Source organism: Saccostrea cucullata, unplaced genomic scaffold, assembly GCF_032062105.1.
Source record: "Saccostrea cucullata isolate Sc308-1 unplaced genomic scaffold, CSIRO_AGI_Scuc_v1 ctg639, whole genome shotgun sequence".
Lineage (NCBI taxonomy): Eukaryota > Metazoa > Mollusca > Bivalvia > Ostreida > Ostreidae > Saccostrea > Saccostrea cuccullata.
The window spans coordinates 91,794-104,149 of NW_026926185.1; the positions used below are offsets into that span (position 1 = coordinate 91,794).

Sequence of the window (12,356 nt, forward strand, 5' to 3'; positions counted from 1 at the left end):
GCATGCAAAATAAAATAGCGCTTTATTCCGTCAAATGTATTCAGATCATTTTATTTTGATTCCCCCCAAAATAACCTAGCCCCATTTTTTCTGATATTAACCCCCCAAGAAAACCCTCTTCCCAGGGTAACTTCCCCTTTATGTACACTCATATAGTTTCTATAACAGGAAAATAAAATTCGTACGCCTATGTATACTCCTGTTATTTTCAACGCTCTATGGAGAAATCGATCATTTTACTATGGAGCGTTGCATGCAACGTTTTCCGGAATCAGAAAATTAATATGATAAATCTGCTTCATACTTGTAATTTTAATTATTCTTAGACGTCTTAAAAATATTTCCTTATAATTTGCTTTATTTTCCTCAAATATACCTGAATGAATTTCATTTTATAAGGATCGGGTATGTTATTTTCTGTGGTAAAAACTTAAGTGCAACGCGTTGCAAATAACAGGATATAGCCATGCAAAAAAAAAAAATCAGAAAAATCGATTACTTTTCTTATAACTCTATTCAAATTATAAAAATACGTAAAACACTCAAATTCCAAGGGTAGTATTACAATTCGGAAGGTACCTCAACTTGTTCCCTTTTCTATTTTTAAAGCCTATTTAGAGTGAAGATACAAGTATATAATAATTAAGTTTAAGTTTAATTCTATTGTTTTATACATTAAAGTCTACATAATAAATGCCGCATCTTTGCAACTTAATAATTATTCTGGAATAAATATTAGTCCCAATATCAAAGACGTTTACGAATCCTTGTTCAAAGAACCTAGTAGCATAATTAAATTTCATCTTTCATTTTTTTCAATTAAAATAAATTATTATTAGCTAGCAGACCTATTTTTGAATTCATACGAAGCAGAATTTGTGCAAAATCTTATGCATGAAAAGAAGAACACACTTTCTGTGGCCTTCTACTCGATTTTTAGATATCGACGACGTATTGTCAATTAACAATTGTTATTTCCATTCTTAAGCCGATACGATATATCCTTGTGAGCTCATGATAAAAAATTCCACAGTCATTAATATTCACCTTTGAAACATTACATTTTCTCTCTCTCTCTCTTTCTCTCTCTCTTTCTCTCTCTCTCTGAATGACAAAAAATCAAATGCTTTTGCTACTAAACATTAAGAATAATTCATAAATACACTTCTAATTATTGTTAACATGTTTACATAAAAACAGTTTTATTCAAGTTACAAAATGAATAGAAATCCCTTTAAAGAGTACAGATATTAACATCTAACCAATTTATGATCTTTTTCCACTAGCATGTCCTTCATTATAAAATTACTCAGACGACAATGAAAAAAGGCATCTTCACTCAATTTTTAATACTGTGTCCCCTAACCTAATATCTATTAGATTTTAATATTTTGCTGCCATGCTAAAGAATTTTCCATTTGGGTATTTGTGAGAAAAAGGCATACATGTTAATACTGAACAGTAGAAAGTTTATTCATTGTTTTACCTTAATTTATGTGTTAAAATTTTAAATCAATTTTAAGCTTTCTAATAAATTTATGCTTAACATACAAATTGATGCTTTTTGCTTTAATATTTCCTTATTTCAGCATCATATAAACTTATCTTAAAATGTAGGCATTTGACTTATTCTGTGCCAAACTACAATTTAAAGTCAAAATGTGAGTACGAGGGGTGATCAAAAAGTTCGCAAACTATCTCTATATCTACAAAACAACAATTCAGATTAGAATGAAATTCGGTACACACATAGCCATACACAAGGTCTATAAATAGCATATGCTGAATAAAGTTTTTCTCTTTGTTTGTGACGTCACAATTTGAAAATGACGTCACTGTGTAGGTCACTTGTGACGAAAAAATGGTTGTCTCAGTCGAACTCCTTCTACAAACGACTGTACAATTTATTGTATATCTTAGATATCCCTCTGCAGGATCATATAATAATTTGTATACTGTTTACTAAGATAAATGAGTTCCTATAAATTCAATTAATGATTGGATTTATCGTTTTAGTGAAGGAAGGCACATGGTTAAAAATGATACTTGTCATTTTGCCCAATGAAAGCAATTTTGAAAAGATATGTGTTTTTAAATAAGAAATTTGCTATCAAAGACCTCCAATTTTCACTTTGAAAAAAAGTTGCATATTTGAACAATAATATAAATATTAAATACCTAAGATATTGTTTACTTTTGATTTTAAACATATTAGATATGATAAAAAGAAGGCTACTGTTCTCTATCCACCTTGAATAAAAATCTCTCCCGAGACACAAGATTTGTGTTTTAAAGGTCGCCATGCTTATTTTTGGAAATGATATTCTTATCCACCCATTCTGTTGCCGAGATTTGACCATTTCTGACAAATGAACTGTTCTTGTCATAAAAATTAACTCACATGGAAAGAAATATAAGACTCAGTAAAATCATTCAACTTTTGTGACAGAACGCTACGGAGGGGGTCACGTGAACGCCAATATCACGTGGTTCGCGCATGCGCAAAACGGTGGTTGCTGTGCATTAAAATCGGGGAGGATTAATTTAAACTATAATTAACATTGAAACCAAATATTGTTTCTTTCATGGAAGTTATTCAATTAGTTTGCAAACTTTTTGTTCACCCCTCGTATATATACCAACAGACAAGTCAAAACGTTTGAAAAATGTTTATTTACATGTAGGAATAAGTACATGACCCCAGGACACTATTTATCACCTACTGATAACTTCTAACACAAGCTGAAGATATGGCAAACAAAAAAAAGTTATTAGGTTTTTTTTATTTTCATATGGATAAATTAATTAAAAAATCAAAATATTAATTTTATTTGTACACTTTACAAAGATTAATTTAATTTCAAAGTTTTTTTTTAACGAAAAGTGGCATTATATTTCACAGCAATTAACTTAAAAAGGGAAAAATGACATATTAAATTGTTTTCAAGAAATTTTACAATTAAACCATTTGGACCAAAAGATCAGTTAACCTTTGTTAAAAAATGTTTATGAGATTGAGGGGATTTATAATCAGTGTAGTTGAAAAGTAATTTTGAATTACATTCTTTTTTTGAAACGTAATTAATTAAGTTACAATTACTTGTAATTGAAAATTTGGCCGATTGCACATTACTTTCAATTACATAGAAAATTGTAAGTAATTATCGCCAAATTACCATTATATATTACCATTACGACATTCCTGATATCGAGTTGAAGGCCACTGGAAGTGTTTTCTTTTTGTCATGCATAAGATTTTGCACAAATTCTGCTTCATATGAATACAAAAATAGGTCTGCTAATAACGGTGTGCAATTAGTAACTTGGGAATTCCAACAGATTGTTGGAAGTCCTGGTTTCCAAAAATGACATAGATATCGTCAAGTGGAAACTGAAGCATCTTTTTGATATCAACTTCAGAATACTTGTGTGTACAAACAGAATGTTTTTAACAAAATAATTTTGCAAATGACCAATGAAAAGGTAAGTAAATTTACGAGTTCCATTTTTATTGGAAAAAAACAAAACAGATGTCAATGATATCAAAAAGATGGACTTAAATTTATCGTGGAGAATGGTTGTGTATAAAGTTGAAATTCATAAGTGTTTAAGCTGATGGTTTTGCTGACATCAGGGACACCAACGATAGCTGGAAACGTGGTATAATTTGCATAATGGGCGAAACCGAAAATAAAGAAGAAGAAAAAACGAAAAATCCAAGTAAACCTTGAGGCCATCCTCTTTATCTTTAGAAAATAAACAACATTTATAACAGGGTAAGGTTAACATATATAACATTGTGATTGTGTAGTCGAATGTTATATTCTTATTTCTGTGTAATGTTCCACTATCAGCTGTATACGACGTTTATGTCTCCGAACTACTCAAGAGCTTGCTGAGAATACGATAAATTTTTAAGCGATACATTCTACTGACTGCTAAATTTATGTTACAGGGATTTCAACAACCTCTTTTAAAGTCCGTATTTCATCAATTGTTTGGCCGGTGACCAACTGTTAGTAATAGGCCTTCGGTTTATACTGAATTAAATACGGAAAGTTCCATATGCGTACATGTACCTAATAACTACATAGGGCCCAGGGTAGGTGGGACTGGTCAATCGGTCAACAAAGGATGAATTCTTCTCCAAGTCAAAACATCCCACCTCTGGAATTTCCTGGTGACGGTGTTTTATGCCCTTTTCACATATTTGAATTGTGTACACAATTTTTGAGATCGATCATGCATTGGTATATAAACAAAAACAGTAATAATTTGAAAGGTATTTCAGGTTCTATCGTTTCTTGACTTTTTAAAGTATACAAATCTATGTAGTATGGAGAATGCGGACAGAAATATAACTTATATGGTGTAATATATATAAAATTAAAATTACGGAAGAATTTTGGCATCCAGATGCTTACGTACACTCTTTTGACTGAATGTTAGGTCTCAGTTTAACGAAGTTGACCTACACTTGTAGCATAAACAGAGTCAAGATGGCGATGAGAACTAGTTTATTACAACACGTGCAGCATCATCATGAATGACAAGGAAGATAACTCTATTATAACATTTACAAATGACACAGTGTAAGGGTTACTGTTCTTAGATATAAATAATGTCACATCTCCCCTTTTAAGTTAACGTAAAATGTTTGTTAAAATTACATTTGAAATAAATTTGCATTTTATCATTATAATAAAACAGTTCTCAATATTTTTATATTTTTGTTTAACTTCAACTAACAAAACTGAACTACAAAAATGAACCTTTAATGTACACATCAGATTCAGAAATTCACTTTAACTGTTTGAATTAACACTCCGTCACCAGCCTGCAAGGTGGTTTGATGACCCGACCACTCGATGTGGTAACACTAGTTGGTTTGTCTCCAGAATTGATTGACGGACCATTCACACGGTTAGAGTTATCACAAAACGAATCACAGTGACCGTTAACAGGCTCTTTGGTATCTACTGGTTGTTCTGCGCTCAGTTCTTTGGTTTTGATAAGGTCTCGGCGGTTCCTCCTTACTGTGGTATTCCCTTGTTGTACGTAATACGATCTTGGTGTATCTGCAGGTCTAACGATTCTTCCTGGTGTTTTGATAGACTGTCCTGAAATCCTAACACGTACTACATCTCCGTTGTCAAGTGGTTTAAGGGGTTTTGAGTTGCGATCATAAAAAGACTTTTGTGTATCTTTTATGTTCTGGAGTTCCTCACGAACAAGTTCTGAGTTAAATCCCATCGGTCGCAATTTGGATTTGACGGTTGTTACGAGTGTTCTTGTGGTTCGTCCAAATAGAAGTTGTGCTGGTGAAATTTTCACTCCTGGTATTTCTGAATTCCTCAACTCCATAAGCGAAATATACGGATCCTTGTGGTCATCCTGTGCTTTTCTAAACAGGTTTTTGATGGTCTGTACAGCTCGTTCAGCCATACCATTGCTCTGTGGATATCTCGGCGAAGATGTAATATGCCGGAAATCATATTCCTTCGAAAAGTTTTTGAATTCATGGTTTGCGAATTCAGGTCAATTGTCACTAATGAACTCTTCAGGGATTCCTAGTCGAGCAAAGTGTTGCTTCAGAATGTTGATAACGGTGGCGGCTTTCCCATCTTGTAAGCAGTTGACCTCTATGAACGTTGAGAAGTAGTCAACGGTTATCAAGTATCTTGTGTTCCCAAAAAACATAATGTCTGCTGCAACTTTCTGCCAAGGACGATTTGGGATCTCGTGTGGTATCATTGGCTCCTTTTGCTGCGCATTCCTGTAGCGGTTGCTAATGTTGCACTGTTCTATCATGTCCTTCAACTGTATGATTATTCCTGGCCAAAACAATGTTGATTTAGCTCGCTGTGTACATTTCTCTTGTCCCAGGTGACTGCTGTGCAGAATTTTCAACATCTGGGGTCTAAGTTGCTCTGGTGTAATGAAACGATCTCCTTTCAACAATAAGCCATCTACAATGCTTATCTCATCTCTAAAGTTCCAGTATGGAGTAAGTTCACTGTCTAAATCCTTCCGATTTGTTGGCCATCCCTGTAGAACTGTGTCCTTTAGCTTCATGAGAACAGGGTCCTTTTTAGTTTCACTCCGAAATAACATCACTTTTTCCTGACTTACAGGAATATTCTCTATCACGTGAACTTCATACTGTTCCTCGTGCTCCTCAGCTGGATCTGATCCTGTTGATCTTGACAATGTATCCGCAATGTAGAGTTCCTTGCCAGCTTTGTATTTCACTACTAAGTCATGTTGCTGAACTTTCAACATCATACGTTGGAGTCGTGGAGGTGCACTAGACAATGGTTTTTTAAACAAGCTCTCTAGTGGTTTATGGTCTGTTTCCACTAACACAGTTTTACCATATACATACTCGTTGAATTTCTGTAGTCCATACACGATTTCAAGCATTCTTTTTCGATCTGTGCATAGTTTTTCTCAACTGCATTCAGGGCTCTCGATGCATAAGCAACAGGTTGCTTCTTCTGCATGATGCACGCACCAAGTTCATATGACGAAGCATCAACGGAAAGTTTGACATCCTTATTAACGTCGAAATATTTCAATGTCGGCGTTGAGGTTATTGCTCCCTTTAGATCATTAAAGGCTTTTTCCTGTTCGTCATTCCAGTGCCATACTACGTCCGTTTCTAGCAACTGTCTGAGTGATTGATTCCTGGTAGACAAGTTTGGAATAAACTTTCCTAAGTAATTGATCATTCCCATGAATCGCTGTAGTTCCTTCTTGTTTTCTGGTGCTGGAATTGCTAGAACAGCTTTGATTTTCTCACCACTGGGCTTCACACCATCTGATCTAAAACATGTCCCACATACTCAACTTCCAATTTGTTTATTTTGCACTTGTCCTTGTTGAAGCGTAATTCGACATCCTCAGCTCTCCTCAGTATTTGATTAAGTTTTTCTAAGTGTTCCTGTTCACTATCTACCCACATCAAGATGTCATCTGCAATCACTTCATACGGCTGATTTTCAAATACATGAGACATGGCCCTCTGAAACACTTCTGGTGCTGACGATATTCCAAACGGAAGTCTCTCAAACTTAAATCTTCCAAACGGTGTATTGAATGTGGTGAGCCAAGAACTCTCCTCGGTCAGCTGTATTTGATAGAATCCTGATGCAGCATCCAGAGTTGTGAAATGCTTAAGGTTAGCAGCCACTTCCTCGACGGTCTTAAGTGGATAGTGTTCCCTTAAAATAGCCTTATTCATTTCTCGCGGATCCAAACAAATCCTCACTTTCCCATTTGGTTTCTTGACGACTACAATAGGGCTGACCCATTGAGTTGGGGTTTCTACTTTTGAGATTATCTTCATAGATTCCATCCTCTGTAGTTCTTCTAAAACTTTGTCCTTCAAAGTATGTGGTATTCTCCGAGGTGGCGCAACTACTGGTGGTATGCTGGGATCAATCCTGATGTCATACTTTCCTGGAAGACATCCAATTTCATGAAATAAATGATCATATTCTTTCAACAGTCCTTCTGCACTTTTGGTGCTTTGATTCTTCTTCACTGTATACACACGATTCACTAAATTCAAGTCAATACTGGACTTGAGTCCAAGAACAGGTTGGACGTCATCATCAACAATCTGTATTTCTAGAAGAAAAGACCGGTCCTTGTGTCCCACTGTCGTACGCACTTTTCCACAGGCTTTCATAGCATGTCCTGAGTAGGAAACTAATTTGCTGTTGCTACGCATCAGTTGTTTAGTGTCAATGTTGGCATACTTGCATGCTTTTAGACTCATGACGTTGCACTGGACTCCAGTGTCAATTTTAAAGTTAATAGGTTTTGCGTCATTGACTAGTAGCTTCACTGTCCAATCATCATCCTTGTGTGTGTCAATTGAATACACGAAAAAGTCATCATCTGAGTCTTCAAGGCTCTCTTCAATATGATGAACTTTTGCTTTCCTCGGGTTTCTGTGTTTCACGGGATGTGTCCTTGACTTAGACTTGCACACGACTGCGAAATGGTTCTTCTGATTACACTTATTACACGATTTTCCACAAGCTGGATAATGATCTGGCCCCTTAGGATGATCTAATCACAGTATTTACACTGACCTTCATGCTGGGGTTGCGCATACTTCTGTTTGTAACCCTGCTTCTTGTCTCTGACTGCGTGAACGTTTTTCTCGTCTCCCATTTCTCGGAGCTGCAATTCCGACACTTCCGCTGCCCTACAAATGTCTATGGCACTCTGCAGTGTGAGTTCTCGTTCTCGTAACAATCTGGCACGCACAGTATCACTTCGAATTCCACAAACGATTCGATCTCTTACTAAAGAATCTCTAAGTTCACCTAATTCACATACACTTACCTTTTATTTGAGTTCAGTCACAAATGCGTCGACCGGTTCTCCCTCCTTCTGAGATCTTGTGTTAAAACTGTGTCTCTCGTAGGTTACATTTTTCCTAGGATTGCAATATTCCTTAAATTTCTTTTTAATATCTGCTACCTTAGTTTTATCGTCATCTTCCGTCCACGTGAATGTGTTGTAGACATCAATGGCGTTCGGTCCTAACACGTGGCGTAGGGTCATCCCCTGGATTTTGTCTCCTTTGCTTGCGACACTAAAGCGTAATCATCGTACTGCTGATCGAATTTTCTCCAGTTCTCCGCCAAGTTTCCAGTAAGGTTAAGTCCGGGTGGCGGCGGTAACCGATCCATTTTTTAAAATTTTTTTCTTCTGACACCATGTAGCATAAACATAGTCAAGATGGCGATGAGAACTAGTTTATTACAACACGTGCAGCATCATCATGAATGACAAGGAAGATGACTCTTTTATAACATTTACAAATAACACAGTGTAAGAGTTACCGTTCTTAGATATAAATAATATCACAACCCTTACTAAAATAACCCAGTAGATTAAGTTTGGATCTTTCTTTTTCAGAGAAAAATGAAAAATGACCCAATGAAATCACCAAATATATCACATACCCGACTTATCGGGTTTTCGGAAGATAGGATATAATCTTTTAAGAGCTGAAAATACTTATACATGCATAGAGGTATTTTTAGAAGTTTTCACAATTTTTTTCTTATTTTGTAGACATAAAGCTTGAATTACTGAAAAAAAGAGGAGTCCGGAATTATTTCCTAAATTTTAAAAACAAACTGGTCGAAGAGAAACTGACACCAATGCATAAAGTATTATATATATTTTTTTATTCTGTTGAAAATATATTCACTAAGGATTTTTTGTAATACGAACGCATGTTACTTTTTATTTCTTTGTAGAGGAGATAAATTAATTCATCGTAAACATGACTATCTTAAACACCTGATTAAATGCTTGTCAATTGCAAATTGGTTTAATATTCCATCTTGTAGTGTGGGGTTATACATGAAGAATTCCATCGGCATCGAATGGATTTTTGACTTATCTAGATGGCCGAGCAATCTAAGGCATTGTTCTCGTACTGTTGTTTTACCCCAATATTTTTGAATGAATAATATTTTTTGATAAATTTGCTCATTTTATTAATTTCCAATACGAAAACTCTTACAGAATAATTGCAATTGATGTTAATTTTAAAAATTCAACGAATAAAAATCTGATGTAGTTCAATCTAAATGAGATGACATTTCAAAAACTAAAACTTATACAAAACGTGTTAAAATTCCACTTGTTTACGTGCAATTATAATTAACATAAAGTCTGTAACTCTTTCTACAACTCAATTTCAAATTATGGAATTAAACATACAATTCCAAATGGTAGTATTACAATTCGAAAGGTACTTCAACTACTCTCATTATCTAACCTTTTTAAGCCTATGTTCATGTAGGATAAAAAAATCGGTCGGGAATATGGTTCTGTCGTTTTTATTAACTTATGTCTACGGAATAAATTTGAGATTGAATACCGTTTGTTATCTCCATATCCTTCTCATGCACCATCTTTGAAAACTTAAATCTTAAAATTAATAATGTCTGATTTCAAAAACCTTTATAGAGCCTTCTTAAAAGAGCCGAGTCGTAAAATTAAGTTCCATCTTTCCCTTTTCAAAACAAAACAAAACAAAAATAAATGCATGAATTCAGTAACATAGATAGCATATTTTTTATTTCACGGGTATGAGGAATATAGGACACCATCTAAACCCTATTAAATAACACCAATTCAGATTTTTAGTACAAAAAAATAATGCATGGATTAAGTCATCTTAGATATCATATACACGATTTATTAAGTTGCAAAATGTGACAACATCTTTGACATACAGATAATATTTAAACAGATCCAGATTTTCTGTTTTATTGTTTTTTTTCTATTTCATAGACAGAAGTAGGTAAACAAGGTATTGCAAGAAGGATATGTCTGGAAAATTTTTATCTTTGGTGTTCTCTTTCAAAATTTTTGAAATATATTCGTCGAAAAGATACCGACACCCTTGCTTACAAGTATTTTAATTTCCTCTTCTCAAGAAAACATGCTTAGTAAGGGGATCTTTATAACCCAAAACATGGTATTTATTTCCTCCTTCTAGTGGATATAAATTAATTCAGCTAATGTCTCATTATCCGATATGTCTGCTTAAAAGACGATGAATGACAAGCTGATTTAAGCATTTAAAAAAAATTGGCAAATTCTATTTATAATTCTATGGCATTCTATTTATCTATATATCAATATATTGAGTTTATTTTTGCGTTGGAAAAGAGTATATCGATATAATGTGTGCGCACATCTATTTCATATTTGGATATTTTAGTTGAAAAAGACATTAATGGCAATCTTGTGACCAAGATCTATGATAAATGTTATGACTTTAACTTTTCTATCGTCCACTTCCCTTACTTATGCAGCAATATACCTTTATCATCTGCATGCAGAGTTTATGTATCTCAGTTGATTCGATACGCAAGAGCATGCTCGTCGTAAGAACAATTTCTAAAACTAGGTACATGTAATACAATTTATTACTGTATTTATTGTGGTCCGCACTACCCCTAGGGGTCATGAATTCAACATTTTAGAATTAACACTACAAATTGATGATTTTGTAATTATTATATCAATGATTACAAAAGTGTGTCTAAGAGAGAGAGAGAGAGAGAGAGAGAGAGAGAGAGAGAGAGAGAGAGAGAGAGAGAGAGAGATTTACTTTTTTTGACGATTTGAACATCTTTTTCGAGTCTCTTCACCATCCGCCAGAGCGGATCTAAAGATCCAAGGATCTTCTCTTGTTGGACTAGAATTCCTCGAATTTGGACCATTGCCTCTGCATAAATGTCACAACGATTGTTTCTTTCAAGGAAATCGGCTGAGAATTTGTACATAGGAAGCTAGATATAAGGGACAATGCCCATACCATTGCGATGTTTAACTTTCTTGTTGCTGTCTTAACGAAAGCACTAGCGTTTCTGGAAGAAAACGTTTTTGACAGCTTCATATATATGGGCCTTAACAGAGAAGGTTAAAATTTGACCAATAAAATAAGTCAATACTTTTAATCCTACAGGTCAGTTTAATGTTGAGAAAAAAATTCTATAAACATGGCATTCATGTAAAAGTTAACAGCAGATGAGATAGCCATGCATGGATCAAGGGTTTAGAATCAGAGAAATGTCAGGACTTTCCCTCAATTTATTCTGGTCATATGATTTTAAAAATAAATTTTGCTTTTCACAAGTTCACACGGGTAAACATATACTTACATATACAATACATAATGAATTTCTTTATACTTTTGTTCTTTTTACAACACTTAATATCAAGTGATCATTAAAAAGACCAACCTTATGAAAAAAAATTGATAGAAAAATTCTTCATTAATTATAATTCCTGTATTATTCATTTACGTTCTGATACCACCTGTCTGTTCTCTTGGTGTATGACTTTACAGTTAAATGGGGACTCTCCTCTTTCAAAAAAAGTTCATCGCTCAGATGTGTTAAGAATGGAACCGGAACCCCATTTCACAGAATTCAAATGTCTGATTTTAGTTTATGCTTCTGGATACAATTAACACATTGTTTGGTTTGTATAAAAACAGGAATCAGATAGGCCCCGTGTCACGCGTACATATCTATGGTTCTTTTTTTGTTAACCGGATAAAAAACATGCCAAACTAGAACAGTTGAATTGAATAAATATGCGTCTGATTAGATAGCAATTCTGAGCTCCCTTTGATTAAAGTGCTCATTAAGAACTTTCTTTTTTTTAAGCATCACGATTGTAGTCCAGATCATTCATAACATTTTCTCTATTTTATGTATTAAACTATTTAATAAAATTTCCACTTACAGAAGGATTAATAATTTTCAGCATTTGCCTTCATGTGTCACAAAATTTAAAATCAATAA

At 34.2% G+C, this 12,356-nt stretch overlaps 1 protein-coding gene across 1 annotated transcript; it reads right to left on the reverse strand.

The window, feature by feature from the left end:
- Nucleotides 1-5,538: 5,538 nt before the first annotated feature.
- On the reverse strand, nucleotides 5,539-6,423 carry LOC134271017 (uncharacterized protein K02A2.6-like). Its single transcript, XM_062753284.1, has one exon. The coding sequence runs from the start codon at nucleotides 6,421-6,423 to the stop codon at nucleotides 5,539-5,541; it is 885 nt and encodes a 294-aa protein (XP_062609268.1).
- Nucleotides 6,424-12,356: the final 5,933 nt, after the last annotated feature.